This window comes from Branchiostoma lanceolatum, chromosome 3, assembly GCF_035083965.1.
Source record: "Branchiostoma lanceolatum isolate klBraLanc5 chromosome 3, klBraLanc5.hap2, whole genome shotgun sequence".
Lineage (NCBI taxonomy): Eukaryota > Metazoa > Chordata > Leptocardii > Amphioxiformes > Branchiostomatidae > Branchiostoma > Branchiostoma lanceolatum.
Window position 1 is genome coordinate 5581384 of NC_089724.1, and position 18424 is coordinate 5599807.

The 18424-nt window shown below is 42.8% G+C and overlaps 2 protein-coding genes across 2 annotated transcripts; both read left to right on the forward strand.

Moving 5' to 3' along the window:
• The first annotated feature begins 248 nt into the window (after window positions 1-248).
• LOC136429242 (olfactory receptor 7G1-like) lies at window positions 249-1475 on the forward strand. The gene has a single exon (XM_066419107.1). The coding sequence runs from the start codon at window positions 249-251 to the stop codon at window positions 1473-1475; it is 1227 nt and encodes a 408-aa protein (XP_066275204.1).
• A 3558-nt stretch (window positions 1476-5033) lies between these two features.
• On the forward strand, window positions 5034-16828 carry LOC136429839 (uncharacterized). Its single transcript, XM_066419874.1, has 5 exons — window positions 5034-6089; window positions 6481-6584; window positions 10982-11035; window positions 11430-11530; window positions 12113-16828. The coding sequence occupies exons 1-5, from the start codon at window positions 5379-5381 to the stop codon at window positions 16312-16314; spliced, it is 5172 nt and encodes a 1723-aa protein (XP_066275971.1). The 5' UTR covers window positions 5034-5378; the 3' UTR covers window positions 16315-16828.
• The last annotated feature ends 1596 nt before the right edge of the window (window positions 16829-18424 follow it).

Sequence of the window (18424 nt, forward strand, 5' to 3'; positions counted from 1 at the left end):
GAAATGTCTTGGCAAACCTTAAAATCAATAATACGCACTATTTTGTCTAATACCTTTAGATATTATGGGAATTCCCTATTTAGCCAATAAAATCACATCGATGACGTCATAATTACGTAATATTACGTCATAACGTCACCAAAATGACATGAATTATAAAACTTTACGTGTACATCACTCTCTGTAAATTTGGTGGTGATACACCATACCGTTCGGAAGTTATGAGGGGGGGGGGGCAAATGTACAACATGTACAACTTGACTCGGACGCCTTCAGACTATAACCGCAGCATTAACTACCAGGATGACGACTTCCTTGCCTCCAGCCTGACGGCTAAGATCCTCCAGGTGTGCTGGCTGGTCCCGTCCTTGGTGCTGATCCTCGGTCTTAACGTGATCTTCATCATCGCCGTCACGCGCTCACCGAGTTTGTGGAAGCCGCGCTTTCTTTTGCCTGTTTACCTCGCTGTTTTAGACATCCTCCTTGCCCTGGTCTTCATGCCGAGTTCTATTAATAACATAGCAAGTGAGAGCGCCATCGACTCTGTATTTTTCTGCCTGACCCAGTGTAGTGTGTACTTCGGCATAGTTATCTGTACAGCATCTACTCTACTTGTGATGGCGTGGGATCGATACCGAGCCATATGTAGCCCTTTTTATTACCAGGAGGAGGACGGCATCCACTGGACCAGGTTCAGGGTTTTAGCTGCGTGGGTTTGGAGCATCATCCTAAGCGCAGTTTCCGTCATTTTTACCCCCATCGCCGGAATAGATACCGCCCACATTCAAAGGAGTAACCTGTTTTGCACTTTCGTTGACGTAGATGTCATTTGGCGGTCTCGTGTTGTTGAAACTTTCCAGGCAACCGGCGTGACGTTTATTATTGTATCGGCTGTATTCATTCCTCTGTCGTACTTTAAAGTTTACAGAGAGATTCTTAGACATGGCACTGGAGAAGACGAGGGTGTTCCAGTCAGTGGGCCCCCAGGAAACCCACAAGGTGGCGGAGACAGGCCAAGGCGAACAATATCCATTCATCCGGCCATCTTTATCATATTCTTGACGGCCGTGTTCACAAATGCCATCATGGCATTGTTAGCACAAAAGACAGCCACAGCAAGTGTACTCAAACGGGTTGCACAGTTGGTGTACTTGACGGTTCCGTGTTTCAGCAACCCCGTGATTTACGGTTTCCGTAGCGAAGAACTCCGTGTGGCCGTACGGAGACTTTTCGGAAGACGAGAGCCAACCGACAGCACAACATTTGTTATGAGACACACCAAGTCACCAATGTTAACCGAGATTCCCCGCGACATATGCCGGAAACGGTTTCACAACTTGAAGACGCTTCTCAAGAATCGTACGTTCCGACACCACAAGGTGCTGTCAGGTCGTCCCGAAGACTCACAGAAACGAAATGTGCACTGGACATCCCGTCTGACTCTGATGACGAAAGGCGGGTTATTAGAACTGTAGTTGTGGAAGCGATCATTGAAAAGAGGGTTCCGTCCAAGCAAGATAGTAATGCTGAAGATGGCGTCAGCTTTGAACGACTGCCTGGATATGTCTCATCGCCAGACCCATGATGTCGTTGTGACTTACACGTATGTTGTTGTGTTTTTTTATGATTATCTATTGTAAACGAGTTGCTTGCACAGTTTTGAACAAGATTTTTTTTTAAATGATTGAACTGCAAACGGTTCGCAAACTAACATGTTTTAACTTCAGTATCCGTCCATTTCAACAGCTAGGTCCACAGTTGCATGTTTCTGAGTACAATCTTCAGCGTCTCACAGTGATTTTCCAAACCCATATGAAATAGAATGGCACCGAAAATCAGTTGTTTCAGCCACTTATATGGAAAATAGAGGATCTGGGATGATAATGTTGAAGAAATTCGACAGCTACTTGTTACAAGAGTGAACGATAAAAGGTGCTGTCAGCCTTGAATAAACAAATGAGAATCGGGAATCAGCGATGTATGCGTTTTTCTCTACCTTGCATTGTACCACCTTTTTCGGGACAAGGCTGAACATTGCCCTTATCTAATAGCTGGGCTTAGTTCAGCTTTCTCTCAACCTTTTTAAAGGAGTGATTAGCTCTTGGGATAGTTCCCTTTGCTTCACTGCTGATTGCAGCCTCTTTCTCCTCCTTGAGAAAAATAGGCAATCATCCCTGTCAATCGTTATCATTGTCAAATGTCGATGGTCTTAACGAACACGGACTGAAGAAAAGCTTCGTTAGGCTATAGGCATGAATTACGTGGGACATGGATAACGTCCGGAGAATAGAACTAACAAATTGCCTTTGTTATAATGCAAGTGATGCAACACATATGCCATCAAAATAGTTATTGTTGCAACGTACCGAGATGTTACGTATGCAATGTACAGGATGCAATGTTATATTTTTTTTTCTGGAGTTTCTGCACCCCGCGTTCTACCGCGACAAAGATGGTGTCATTTTCATCCTGTTTGAAATGAAAGGATGAGACCGATATTGATCTACATTTCAAAGTAAAAAAAGAAGACTACATTATGGGTAGGGGATATCTTTTATCCATTGGTGGTCTCCTCGGCCAAAATTGTGTGTGCAATTCCTATCCTTTAGAAATCTCATTATTTATGCAAATTACACCCAAATTTACATAATGTATATCAGATATCAGTTCTTTGGATTCCTTCAAAAACATTGAATGGTCTGTAAATTGAATAGTTTCCTGTTTAAAGGCATACTCAACTCCAGAGGAGAGTGTTCTGGTTCTTTTACTTATATTTTTCTGAATCCTAAAACGTAATTGCATTGGCAACTTGACAATAAACTTGGATTTGCATTGTTCAGTTTCGATATTCTGATAACCCTCCAGAACCTTCCAGTACCCTTCAGATAAATTACAGCCAGGTCATTGGTCAAACTTCAACTGGGTATCCACAAAAAATCTTGGGTTGAGCTTGAAAATGACTTTTGCTATGTGTTTCTGGCTACTTGCTTGTTAACTAGTGGCCATAGTAAATTTATATTCCACTTGCTTTGGGTTAATTTGGACTTTGATCTTTGTCAATCGCACTTAACATTTGAAAAAAATGGCCCTTAGAAAAATGGGGCGCTTTTGATAAATATAGGTCCGATCTTGAAATAAAAAAATTACACGTATGTTTTAGCGTTATCAGTTATTCATCAATTTTCACCACTAGAAACTATAGTTATTTGTCCTGTTGCTTTGACCCAAAAATTGACCTGGAACTTCATTAATTATCCCATCGGAACCAATGCTTGAGGCATCATTCCCATAATGTATCACACCACATGGGTCTGCCTGAAGGGCCTCGACTCAATCACTGGATTTTAAATGGTTCGTTTCCTTGTCCATCTGTGATGCAATTTAACAAATTTGGTTGCTTTGGTATTAACAAAGGCGTGGTCTTTTAGAAACTAAAACTCTCATCTGGAGCTAGTTGACTATGTATTTAAAGAACGCAACCATGTATTTGTTCGATGCATAAATGTCGTGAAGAACTGTGCTGGGGTAACCTATTATCGTCCAGTTGAGTGCTTCTTGTCCCCATAGTGCTTTATCCGAAGGGCTCAGATCAGACAAAAACTTACAAAGTAGTCTACAGACGAATAATGGTTAATTACTAATGGTAGGGGGTGTCCCTGTGGTGTAGTTGCCTGCGCCTTTGTCTCTCACCACATCTGGTTCCAATTACATGTACTTGGATCAGAAAGACTGGGGTTCAAGCCCCAGGTAGCTATAGGACATCTCTGGTCAAGAGGCGCATTGAGTCATACCAAAGACTTCATAAAAATGGTACATACTTGTGAAACAGTATGGAAGTTAAACACACTTCACTGCCAGTGGACTAGCCCCCTACTACAGTGATTGCACAACAGTGTGGCCCAGGGCTATGAAACGGAGATGGGCACCGCCCTATACATCAATAATGGTGTGGGAGGATTCTAACTAACTAACTATATTGGTATGGCAATAATTCGAAAACATAGTTGCTGGGTTATATCAAACCTTCCTAAAACTTGTAAGAGCTTCAATCCTTGAATCACCATAGGTAATGGAGATAACAAAGGTCAAGTTTGATTTCAGTTACTTAAAGGATATACTAGCTCACTAGTTTGATTTCAGTTACTTTAAGGATATACTAGCTCACGTGTTTTAGCTAGAAGAAAAAAAAGATGAATAAAATCTCACGGGGTTGTACATTCCATCTAGACATGTGGGTATTTCTTAGGTCAGGAGGCGTTATTTCTGGACCAAAAAGACTGACAGGCTACTAACAGTTGAAAATGCTTCGAAGACAAGCAACAATCTTGTTAAACGGATAAAAAGCTGTTGGTCCCGGCAAAGAAAATTACCCTGCATTTACGCGAGCGAGTTCTAATCTTTCCAATCACCAACTAGAATTAAGTATTTGTGCTACATATACTTCAGGTTTGCTATGTTAGTTTAGAGATTACGGGATCTTTTTATAAATATGAATTGGTATTGAATTCTTATCTTTCTTCGGAGTTGAATGTGTGATAGTTGTGTGCCGATTTATTTAAAAAAGAGAGAACGCTAGCGACCCCAAAAAACACCCCTCCCAATAAAATGTTATGGCGACCCTGTGACGTCGCAGTTCAAGATGGCGGCCACCTCACATGCCAACGGATCCAACAAAGGTTTTGCTACGCAAACCTATAATGACGAATAGCGACGTACTCCTTGACAGATTGATGCAGATTTAAACTCGTCGGGCAAATCCAGACAAAACATATAATAGACATCATTTCGAGACAGAGTGGTGCCGCCCAAAATGTAACATGTCCTGCGCGCCCTATAGGGCAGATACAAGAGATAGACTTTCCCATAGGCAGTAATGCTTAAAAGCACTAAAACAAGGGCTCAGAAAAGTATTCACCTTAATTGCAAGCCCCCAAAATTCTTATGCACCAGAAAGCCACATCTGTCTACTTTAGAATCATGCAAACAGCTGACCGACGAAAACAATCGTCAACTTTGACCTACTCCCAGCCTGGAAGAGTCCACTCGGAGCATGGGAAACCAAACCACAAAGATATCTCCTTACACCAACTAAACGACTGAAACATACAAAGTTTGACCAAACTGGGAAAGCTTAGACCCTACCTGTTCCTTCTAGCCCAAAAGAATCCAAAATGGACCAAAATTTTCAAGAAAAAAAGGGGTTTCAAAAGTTTAGTGTAAGGACCAAATTTGTGACGTCAGCCCTATACTACTCGCGTACCCGGCAGTAAATGCTGTAAACCAGGTCAAGGGAGCCATGGTTGACGTTGAGCTCTCGCTCTCCGTTCCAATATGCGAGTGATCTAAGGTCCCCATTGCTGAATCATCCATTGTCCAAAATGCTGAGGGTCTGTGAGAAACTTCGCGAGGTGGACGCCAAGGCCAGGAGACTCGGACTAGTGCGTACCGAGACAGACTACCTCCGTGCCCTGCTGGACGCCATGGCGGACATGGACAGCCTGGGGGAAGTGGAGCTGCTCAAAAGTCTCGGCGACGTGAACTTGGAGAAGGGAAGACTTGGCAAGAACGTACCAAGGTTCGACAGGGCCTTGGTATTGTACAGGGCTGCACTGCTCCGGTGTGAGGACGCAGAAGTGAGAGAAAGTCTCGCAAATCGTTGCCGGTACGCCGTCGAACTAATACTAGGGAGGGTAACGGAAAACCCCTGGGGCTCAGTCAGTTTTGAGCTCCATACTACCGACAGGAAAATGTCTTCGCCTGCTAAGGTGGCTGAGAAATTTTTGCAATTGGATCTAAGGTTTACTAGCGGCTGTAAGAGAAACTTTGTGCTGATTGAATACACCACGTTAATGATAGAAGGGATCGTAAACGAGGACAATATGTTAGAGACAGAAGCGATCAAGAGTCTCGGTGACGTGTACTTAAGAAGAGGAGCAGAAACCAGAGACACGACAGAACTGACCAAGGCAACGGCTCTGTACAACACGGCACTGGCACGGTGTGAGGGGACCCAGGGAAGAGTGGCACTCATCCACCGCCTTTTGTACACAGCAAGAGTCAGACAAGGCATGCAAAGAACTGGAAATAAGGTATGTATGAAAAAACAACAACATGGCGACACTGCAATGGCAATTGAGAACAAGACTATAATGATATCATTAATGAAGAACATTACTTGGATGTGATTCTATCTTTTGATATAGATTTCTAAAGCCTGCTGACCATTATATTTAGTACCGAATCTAATAATGAAGCATTTTGTGAATGACCTCCTTAAAACAATCAATGCTATGTGTCATGTTCTATGCTTCATACTAATCATGGCTACACGTAGAGAGCACTTTTGGGGGAAAATCCTCCTTAAATCTTCTATTTCAAATTCAAGCTTCTAGTTTCTGATTCAAGCCTTTGCATAGGTAGATGGATTTTTCATGCATACTAAAAGACCCTATGTTCATTCCGATATGTTAATTACTGAAGACTTCAAAGTTCAGACAGCGACAACAACAAAGAGGTCACTTGGCAGTCACGCCACCAAGCACTGACGTCATCTTTACCGGTAAAACAGAGGTGCAGAAATTCATGTAAGTACAGCAGAAGTGACCATCCCGCTCAATGTAGTGATAGTTCATGAATTGGAGGAAATATCAAATATTTCCTTACCTCAGCTCACTCGTAGTAACCTCTTTGCCATATCATATATTCAACTTAGAGAATTTGCGGGGTTAAGATCTCATTTTTTACCTTCGCGACGAATGGTTTCGTCGAGTAGGTTATTCGATGATGCTTGTCTGTGTGTCTGTTAGTGAACAGAATAAGTCGAGAACGCCTGGATGGTTTGTTGTCGTATTTAGTGTGTCGGTGTGTATGTGGGAAATCTCAAGATGATTAGATTTTGGGCGAAGTGTTTTGCATAATTAACGAGAAAAGTGTAAAAATGTGTTAGATTGTATGCTCATACTATGCTTTCTGGTTGCGACGTGTGGGCTGTATTGTTTCAGGGGATATTGACACGGGTAAATGGGTGCAAAGTTGGTCATGAGGGGTCATGAGGCAGGCAGGAAACGTCAGTTACTGCCAGGGACAAATTGGCTATCAGCCAGCTGTAGGGCAGATACAAGAGATAGACTTGCCCATATAGGCAGTAATGCTTTAAAGCACTAAAACAAGGGCTCAGAAAAGGATTCACCTTAATTGCAAGCCCCCAAAATTCTTATGCACCAGAAAGCCACATCTGTCTACTTTAGAATCATGCAAAGAAAATAGACAGTTGACCAGCTCGTTCTCTCGTAACAGCTGACAGACGAAAACAATCGTCAACTTTGACCTACTCCCAGCCTGGAAGAGTCCACTCGGAGCATGTGAAACCAAACACAAAGATATCTCCTTATACCAATTAAAAGACTGAAACATACAAATTTTGACCAAAGTTGGATATACACGGCCTGGGAATACCGAGCATGTCTGTGTGTCTGTTAGTGAACACGATAAGTCGAGAATTCTTGGAAGGATTGTCTTGGTATTTGGTATGTTGGTAGGTCTCGATGAAACCTGAAAATGATTAGATTTTGGGCCCCCTATCGGCTTGTTACGGTACTGCAGCGGAACTTCCTGTTATGATATCTCGTGTTGTGGACATGCTATGGAACTGATTTTTGAGTGGTAGATAGCTCGTTGGGCAGAGAGTAAGTGGTATAGGTTTGGGCCCCCTAGCAACTTTTTTGGAACTGCAGGGGTAGGTTTTGCTTCAGACTTTGAAAGGGAATAACTCAAGAAGGGCTTGATGGAAGGTCATGATTTTTTGCATGTACATAGCTTGAGCGATGATGTACATGATTGGATACTTATTATGCAAATCAGTAACTAATTTGCATAATTAATGAGGAAAGTTTATACATTCATCAATTTCCATGATAGGACTCGCAAACATTTGACATATGGTCTCGGACCGGAGTTTTTTTGCGATTTCGTATGTAGGCCGACACCCTCAGGTCGACGGGCTACAATTCCGCCGAGAAAAGTAGGACGGAAAATGTAATCACATGGTCGAAAAGCGGTTTTCTGCTGTTTTCCGATGTATTTATCGGTATTGTCCGTTGTCCCTTTATTTTGGGTAGAAACCATAGTAAAATGTAAATTTGGCATCCGAAAATTATCATTTTTTTACACTTTTTTGATCGAACCTGCTAGGAAAAAACGAGTTTTCCTGGGGTCACGGCATATATGCTGAGAAAGCTTAGTAAATGGTGTCTCTGAAAAATGAAAAAAATAAAAAAGTCATGTGAAAACTTTTTCGCAATCTCCGATGACGCAAATTCGGTGAAAATGCATTAAAAACGATGCTATTTGGGTCATCAGGCGAGAAAACCGCATCACCGTTTCCGCGGACTAATACAAAAAAGGCTTCGATAGCGAACCAACTGCACCGCGCCCAAAAATACTACAACTCAAGGGCTTTTCAGAAGATTCAAAATATTCATACACAGCTAAAACCATCACCAAGCAATCTCGGGCAGAAATCAGGGTGACGACCACGCACTTCCGGCAGATTACCGGGTCATGACCCAACCCCCGGTCACAATTGAACTCCGACCCGGAACCTTAAGAAACATATTATGTCTAAAAATTTGTTCAAGATTTTCAGAAAAGTTATATCCACCATATATCCAAATCTGGCGTATCTGCGACTATTACTTTTCCCGCAGCAGGGGTTTAAAGTCATGTGAAAAACACTGTGTTTTGAGGCTATTTTGCCAACGTGCAGGCCTTAACAACGTTACAGTAGGGAAATTGATAAAAACATCATTTTTCAGGACATCGCTTTTCAAAAAACAGGTAAAACGGGATGGAGAGCCTGCTCATGCCCTTGGCTTGGACATTATGCGGACTTTCCGTCATTTCGGTGCTGCATATTGGCAGAAAAGCCTCTTTAAGAGTTGGCGTCGGTGACGTCACGCAGTGACGTCATGGTTCTCGAGGAAAACAGCAGGGGGTCGCGTTTTAAGTTCGTAGCTTTTAACTGAAACGAAGAATATGTCAAATTTTGGTATAGACTGGTAGACCACGGGTCGCACATTCCGAATCAAACGCGTCCGACATCAAATTCTTCACTACTTCGCCGTAAAGGCCCCTTAAGCAGCACAATGCTCCCTAAATGTATGAAAGAATGCATTCTGACACAGTCCAAAGCGCAACCTGGAGCATATCATCAGAGCTAGAAGCGGGCAGTTTAAATAAGTGCGTCCGAGATGTGTAGCGCGCCTAGTAGGCTGTCACTTCACACCATCAAAAGAAGAAAAGATCGCGACGTTAAGGAGCGATGAACCAAAAGTCAGAAAACCAAGTTTCGCCTTAAGAAGGCTTAAAGCACTTAGATTTTAGCTTAATTCACCCATTTAAGTCATCATAAAGGCGGGGCATCGCGAAAATCATACCGAAGGTCAAGTTGAGACATGGGCTTCCATCAAATGACGTAGTCAGTGAATTCCTTTTAAAAACGGTTTGGCGGCCAGAAATGATTAAAGATGGCCGTATTTGAGGTTTGGGGGGGGGGGGGGGCACATGGGGGAGGGGGGCGCCAAGCACCTGTCCATGGATATATCGAATTTAAAAGAGAAAAAAGGGCAAACTTCGAGGTTTTTTCAAATAAACTTACAGATTTTGATAAAAGCTTTCGAATGCGTCGAAATAACGTCATCTATGACGTCATCGACGTAGCCGCTGCCGTCCTTTTAAGGTCTCGGACCGGAGTTTTTTTGCGATTTCGTATGTAGGCCGACACCCTCAGGTCGACGGGCTACGATTCCGCCGAGAAAAGTAGGACGGAAAATGTAATCACATGGTCGAAAAGCGGTTTTCTGCTGTTTTCCGATGTATTTATCGGTATTGTCCGTTGTCCCTTTATTTTGGGTAGAAACCATAGTAAAATGTAAATTTGGCATCCGAAAATTATCATTTTTTTACACTTTTTTGATCGAACCTGCTCGGAAAAAACGAGTTTTCCTGGGGTCACGGCATATATGCTGAGAAAGCTTAGTAAATGGTGTCTCTGAAAAATGAAAAAAATAAAAAAGTCATGTGATAACTTTTTCGCAATCTCCGATGACGCAAATTCGGTGAAAATGCATTAAAAACGATGCTATTTGGGTCATCAGGCGAGAAAACCGCATCACCGTTTCCGCGGACTAATACAAAAAAGGCTTCGATAGCGAACCAACTGCACCGCGCCCAAAAATACTACAACTCAAGGGCTTTTCAGAAGATTCAAAATATTCATACACAGCTAAAACCATCACCAAGCAATCTCGGGCAGAAATCAGGGTGACGACCACGCACTTCCGGCAGATTACCGGGTCATGACCCAACCCCCGGTCACAATTGAACTCCGACCCGGAACCATATGTAACTGAGGAAGAGAGAAATATTAATAGATATCAGCTATGCAAATGAGAACCTCATTTACATAATTAATGAGAAAATAATATAACTCGAGATGGGCTTGATGGATGGTCATGATTTTTGGTATGTAGATAGCTTATGTGATGCTTTGTATGATTGGATGATAATTATGCAAATCAGATCATAATTAATGAGACAATTTTAAAAACCTGCTGTGTTCCATGATATGACTATTCAAATATGTGACATTTGTAACTGAGGAAGAGAGGAATGTCAATAGATAGAAATTATGCAAATGTAGGCCTAATTTGCATAATTCATGAGAAACTACTATCATTCCATACTAGTTTGCTATGCCAAGTAGCAGAAGAAGTTCAATGAAACGTTTTGTTAAGAATCGACATGCCTTATTGCAAGACGTCAATTAATGCAAATTTGTATGACGTCACAATGACGTCATCCACGGCCATGCCCATCTTGAGAAAAAATGCAGAAGTTGAAGAATTGTCGCTTTTGTACGGACATAGTTTGTGTACAAGTTTAGATATAGATGGAATAACAGAACTATCTGGTCATCTTGTAGATTACCAAGTGACTACATCTCAAGCCAGACGCCCAAACACGTCCCAGACTTCAGGTATGTGGACTGAGTCTCTCACTAATCACGTGTCTCCTTTTATTTCTCAGACACCATCTTAATAGATTTGTCGAAAATGCTACATATTGACACCTGACACCTTTACTTCATGTTTGGTATGATGTAATTATATCACTTTGTAACAAGGCGTGGGCGTTTGAGCCTGTCTGTGTCCCCGCCCCGCATATTCAACATTTGGGGTTGGGTTGGGGGGGGGGGGGGGGGCGGCTGTGCTAACTGTCTTCGATCGATTACTCAGATGCACTTGACTGACCCAGCACCTTCATACAGGGTTATAGTATTTGTGTTTACATGTAAAGTACTATCAGAGCTATATAAGCCCCAGACAGATTCAACGCCTCTGAGGTATTAACAACTTCACATGTCATGTTAGGTCATATGAGAAGTACCTGATTGCAGGGGACCGCGCACTGACTGACGGGAAACTGCACTTAGCCGAACGGAAGTTTGCTGCCGCTCTGAAACTCATTCATGGTAACTTGGGTGCTTGTGAATGTATGTATCTATCTATCTATCTATCTATCTATCTATCTAATATCTATCTATCTATCTATCTATCTATCTATCTATCTATCTATCTATCTATCTATCTATCTATCTATCTATCTATCTATGTGTGCATGTGTGCGTGTATGTGTGCGCGTGTGTGTGCACGTGTGTGTCAATGTGCCTATGTATATGTCTGTCCATGCACGTGCCTGTGTATGTATCATGCGTGTGTTCATGTGTGTGTGTCTATGTGTACATGTCTGTGTATATGTGTATGTGTGAGCGTGCATGTGTGTGCAATGCACATGCATGTTTGTGCATGTGTGTGTATGTGTTGGTACATGGTTGTGTGTGATTTTGTTTGAGTGAGTGTGTTTCTGTGTCAGTTTTCTTGTGTATCTAAGTAAAGCAGGTGATGACTGCAATCCCTGATTCCCATATCAACGATTGAATTTATAGTCTGACGTTTTCTGAACCATTGTTCACAAACGTAAAGAAAAGATTGGTGTGAGAACAGCTTTTAAAAAAATCGTTGGTAGTGACTTTGTTTTGTTTCCTCGCATGCAGATCGTAACCAACCCGACCGACATAAAGAGAACGACTGTCTGTGCAGACTGGGTGACGTCTACCTCCAGCGTGGCAAAACAACAAAAGCAGGTAGAAACTTCACACGGGCAGCAGCTCTGTACAACGCAGCCATGGCCAGAACAGACAAAAACAAACACAGTGTAACGGAAAGACTGCGGGAGATAGAGCAATGCCTTCTTCGATACACAGCAAACGTGGACAGCAAGTCCATTGAGTCTGATCAGGCCATTCGCCATCAGAAGAGATTGGAGGATATTCGCTCCAGTGCAAAATTACAGCTAGAAGCCATTGGTCAGCAACATGATCCGTACCAGTATGACGAGGACGATCCATGTATGAAAACAGTCGAGGCCGAACGAGCTGAAGCAGTCAAAGCTTTGTTCAAAAACATCGCAAAGGATAGGCAGACTTTTATCCGTGAACTTGTTGACGAGTGTATTGAAACACTTGGTCCTCCTCCCTGTAGATACGCTTTCATTGGGTTAGGGTCACAGGCAACAGAACTGGTGACACCGTACTCTGACCTGGAGTTCGCCATTCTGATTGAGGACGGAAAGGACAACGACGACACACGTCGGTACTTCCTCAACCTCACACACTACTTACATCTAAAAGTCATCAACCTCGGAGAGACCATTCTCCCAGCCATGGCCATCCCGTCGCTTAACGATTTTCAATCTGAGGACCCGGAGAAATACTGGTTCTTCGACTCTGTCATACCGCGTGGATTTGCCTTCGACGGCTTCATGCCATGGGCGTGTAAGACCCCATTTGGAAGGGACAAGACAAAGATGAAATCGCAGGTTAGCCTCATTCAGACCCCTGCGAATATGGCACAGTTTCAGCATCTGGACATTTCTTTGTCAGAAGGGTACCACCTGTCAGACATTCTGAGACGTTATGTTTTCTTAGCAGGGGAAGAAGAACTGGTGAAGGGGTATGAGGAGAAGATTTCGGAAATCATTACAGACGGTCTCCTCTCAAATTTCCAATCCCGCCTGTCTGCTATGCAAATCCTGTATGAAAACAGGGAGCAGTTTTTCAACCTTGAACCCACTGGGCAACTGCTAAATGTCAAGAAAGACATCTATCGTTTCCCAGGCATAGCAATCGAGCTACTAGCTCTGTGTTGTCAGATTACACAGTCCAGTGCGTGGGATGTGATAGATAGATTGAAGGAAATGGAAAAGATCCAAGAGGAGAATGCCACACACCTTACAGTGCTGACCAGTATCTCGGCAGAGCTTCGGCTGAGAACATACATGGCCAACGGAGGACAAAAAGACGATCTTTCCCCACTTGCCCAGATGAAATATCAATCAGAAAGTCATGAGGTGTCTGATTCAGTCCTGAGATCCGTATTCTATATTCCGGACACCAAAGTCCTTTTTAGATACTACTGCAGGGCTATCCCTTTGAAGAAGTGCATACCAAGCACGGTTCATGCTAGTACTAGTTTGGAGGTTGAGTCGCTTCGGCTTTTCAAAACGTCGACTCTCTTTGATGGCTCCAATGAATGTATGGGGCGAATAGCAGACAATCTACTCTTGTCAGACGCGTCCAAACATCATTGGGAAGCAGCGTTAAGTGAGGTCGGTAATGACGCTATCAAGCGTGCGAAAATCTATTCCAAATTGGGGCAACACTTTACATCTCTCGGGGATATTACTAAAGCAAAAGACTATCTTGAACAGTCACTTAAGATATTTCAATGTTTTTATGGAGAGAACGTGGCACATCTGCGTATTGCTGAGGCACTAAGCAACCTGGGAGTATCTTGGAGTGCACTTGGCGATCAAAAGAAAGCAATTAGCTACCATGAACAATCACTAATGATGGATAAAATGATCCACGGAGCCAATACAGCACACTTGGCCATTGCCACGTCACTTCTAAACCTGGGATCATCTTGGAGTAAACTCGGCGATCAGAAGAAAGCAATCAGCTACTTGGAACAATCACTAATGATGAGGAAAACTATCTATGGGCACAACACAGCCCATCTGGACATCGCCATATCATTAAACAACCTGGGATCATCTTGGAGTAGACTAGGTGATAAGAAGGAAGCAATCAGCTATCACGAACAGTCCCTAACCATGATGAAAACTCTGTATGGAAACAACACGGCACATCCGGACATTGCCAAGTCACTTCATAACCTTGGATCGTCTTGTAGCAAGCTCGGTGATCATAAGAAAGCAATTAGCTACTTTGAACAATCACTAACGATGAGAAAAACTATCCATGGAGACAACACGGCACATCCGAGTATTGCCATGTCACTTCACAACCTGGGATCTTCTTGGAGTGCACTCGGCGATCAGAAGAAAGCAATTAGTTACTTCGAACAGTCGCTAACGATATCTAAAACAATATATGGAGACAACATAGCACATCCGGACATAGCCACGTCATTTTACAACCTGGGATCATGTTGGAGTGAACTTGGTGATCAGAAGAGAGCAATCACCTACTACGAACAATCGCTAACTATGAGAAAAACCATCTACGGAGAAGACGCGGCGCATCCGGACATTGCCCATTCACTTCACAGCCTGGGGTTATCTTGGGGTGAACTCGGCGATCAGACGAAAGCAAATAGCTACTTTGAACAGTCACTATCGATGATTAAAACCATTTATGGAAACAATACAGAGCATCCGGAAATTGCTAAGTCACTCCTTAACCTGGGATTCTCTTGGAGTAAACTCGGCGATCAGACGAAAGCAATCAGCTACTACGAACAGTCACTAACGATGATGAGGATCATATATGGACACAACACGGAACATCCAGATATTGCTGGGTCATTTCAGAACCTAGGATTATCTTGGGATAAACTTGGCAACCAGAAGAAAGCAATTAGCTACTTTGAACAGTCACTGAGGATGAGGAAAACGATATATGGAGAAAACACGGCGCATCTGGACATTGCCAAGTCACTTTACAACCTGGGATTATCTTGGGATAAATTCCGCCATCCGGAGAAGGCAATTCACTACTTTGAACAGTCATTAACGATTATGAAAATCATATTTGGTCAAAACGTGGAAAATCCGAAAATTGCAGAGTTACTTTGCAATCTGGGAATTTCTTGGGGCAGCCTCGGCGATCAAAAGAAAGCAAATAGTTACTTCGAACAGTCATTAACGATGAAGAAAACCATCTACGGAGACAACACGGCGCATCTGGACGTTGCCAATACACTTCACAACCTTGGGTCATCTTGGAGGCTACTTGGCGATCAGCAGAAAGCAATTAGCTACTACGAGGAGTCACTGACGATGATGAGAATCATCTATGGAGACAGCACGGCACATATAGACATTTCTCGGTCACTTCACAGCCTGGGATTAGCTTGGGGTGAACTCGGCGATGAGACAAAAGCGATTAGCTTCTTTGAACAGTCACTAACGGTGAGGAAAACCATACATGAAAACAACGCGGAACATCCAGACCTTGTCCAGACTCTTAACAACCTGGCATTATTTTGGGATAAACTCGGTAATCATGAAAAGGCAATTAGCTACTATGAACAGTCATTACCGATTATGAAAATCATCTATGGAGACAACGCGGAACATCCGAAGATTGCGGAGTTACTTTGCAGCCTAGGATCCTCTTGGGGCAGCCTCGGAGATCATAAGAAAGCAATCAGCTACTACGAACAGTCACTAGCGATGATGAAAATCATCTTTGGAGACAAGACGGAACATCTGGAAATTGCAGAGTTGCTTTACAACATGGGATGCTCTTGGAGTAGCCTCGGCGATCAGAAGAAAGCAAGTGGCTACTTCGAACAGTCATTAACGATGAGGAAAACCATATATGGAGACAACACGGCGCGTCTGGACATTGCCAATACAATTCACAACCTTGGAACATCGAGGGGTCTACTCGGCGATCAGCGTAAAGGAATTAGCCACTACGAACAGTCATTAGCGATGAGGAGAATCATCTATGGAGACAACACGGCACATCCAGAAATTGCCGGGTCACTTTACCATCTGGGAGCATCTTGGTGTAAACTCGGCGATCTGAGGAAAGGAATTAGCTACTTTGAACAATCACTAGCCATGACGAAAACGATCTATGGAGACAACGCGGAACATCCAAAGGTGGCAGAGATACTTTACAACATTCGGTTTGCGCGGAGCATGGAACAAAGTGGGCGATGAGAAAAGGGGGTACAATGAACTGTTGAGCACTGGTAGCACATATTTATCAGCGCAAGAATTAAATGGGTGACTTCAGCTTAAGCTTCTTCGCGCCCTTCATACCGCGCTGGTACATAGAGTGATGGCCATTTAAATTCATAAGTCAAACTATATTCAGGTGCGTCGGGATATGAAACAGAACATATTTGCGGGTATAAGCCTATTTTCTCAGCAAATGAGAGATATTGCTAAAAGTATATGACTCATAAGAGCTTGTATGCGAACTCCTGCTCTGGACACCAACTCATGGGCACTCCTGTGTCGGTCGACCCCGACGGACCTACATAGACCAACTTGATGGGGATGTAGGGGTGAGGTCTGAAGATCTAGACCAACTAATGGCGGACCGTGACGCCTGGAGGGAGAGAGCAGCCTTAGTCCGGGCAAGCCGCCCGATATGATGATGATGATGATATGACTCATGACTCATGATATCAAAAGGATGACCTAAATGTATTAAAGTTTGAAAAGACAATTTATTTTCTCTTTTCCTTGTGTGAGTAATTCTATAAGCAGAGCTTTTGTTCTCAGTACAGGATATCTTCAGAATGTTTTAATCACCTCTTCAAATCCTTTCTTGGTGAGATTTTATGGTGCAATTTTGACACTTTAGGGATGGCTATGATAGGAAAAAATCTATACTTGTTGAATCGGCTTGAAAGGAATGACCTTTCTCCATTTTTAGGCTTTCCGCACCCCCATGAGAAAGTGGAATGATCGTCAGCCAGCTGTTCGGAGCATAGAGGACAAATCCAAGGGCTCTTGTTGGGGGGGGGGGGGGGGGAGGGCAGACTAGCCGTATAGAATTTGTCTGACTTGTGTTTAATGACAGTTGACAGATCAGGTTAGCATTTGAGGGTAAGTTTTTAGGTTCTGATTCTTGACATGACACCTTCTTCTCCACGTTGATGTTATGTGGGTGTATTTCAAACAAGATCATTACGGATAAATAGAAATCGATGAAAACGTTGAAACTTTTAACATTAAATCTTAGAATTTGGTAAACATGTCACGATTCCAACCATTGAACTCAAAAGGGACTATGGCGATTTATAGAATATGTACGTTCTCTGAAGTTTGTTTAGTCATGGTTTCCTGTGGAGCTCGGTTATGTGTTCTTCATTATCTCTCATACGCGTGTGCTTTTCCTTTGTTTAATTGTAGCCCCGACCATGACGTGTCTCGAAAGTTCATCTTATTTTATCACAATTCCATTGAACTAATGCTACCAGTCAATCTTTTAATGTTGCAATGATTCAATGTTACAAACAGCTGTATACAATGTAAATTACAGCACAACGCACGCTGTTTCAGCCTGCGATGCTGTTTGATAGATAAAGTTCAAACTGCAGAGTCGTCGCGGTCACTCAATCAAACAGACAGGATCGCATCTTCTGGTCCTTCTAATGCTGACGTTGCATATTTAAAGGCCACCACGTACACCTCATGTAGGGTTGTGCTGCATCCCTGGCGAGGTACAAGGTCCTAGTTGTCCAGGTGTTGATGACGATGTAGTTGCAAGGGACGTGTATCAAACGTCATTTCTTTTGCGTGGATTTTTTTTAGCTCGTATGTATAGATGTTTCAGACGCGTTCTGCATCAGTAATTAGTTTAATAGCATGATATAAGCTCGACTGAGACTCCAGAATTTATAACTATAACGAAGTAGTTGTAAGGGATGGAAATCAAATGTCATTTCTTTTACGTGAAGTTTGAGGCTCGTACGTATATATGTTTGAGACGCATTCTGCATCATGAGTTAATTTGATAGCATGGTATGAATTAAGCTTGATTGGAACATTAGAATTTATAGTCATAACGGCGTAGCTGTAAGGGATGGATATCAAATTTCATATCTTTTTCGTGACTTTTTGTGTGGCTTGTACGTTTGCTTCAGACGCGTTTTACACCAGTAATTAGTTTGATAGCATTATATAAGCTTGATCGGACCTCTAGAATTTTTAAAGTCATAACGACGTAGTTGTAAGGGATTGATATCAAATTTCATTTCTTTTGCGTGAATTTTGTGGCTCTTACGTATGATTCACACGCGTTCTGCATCAGTGATTA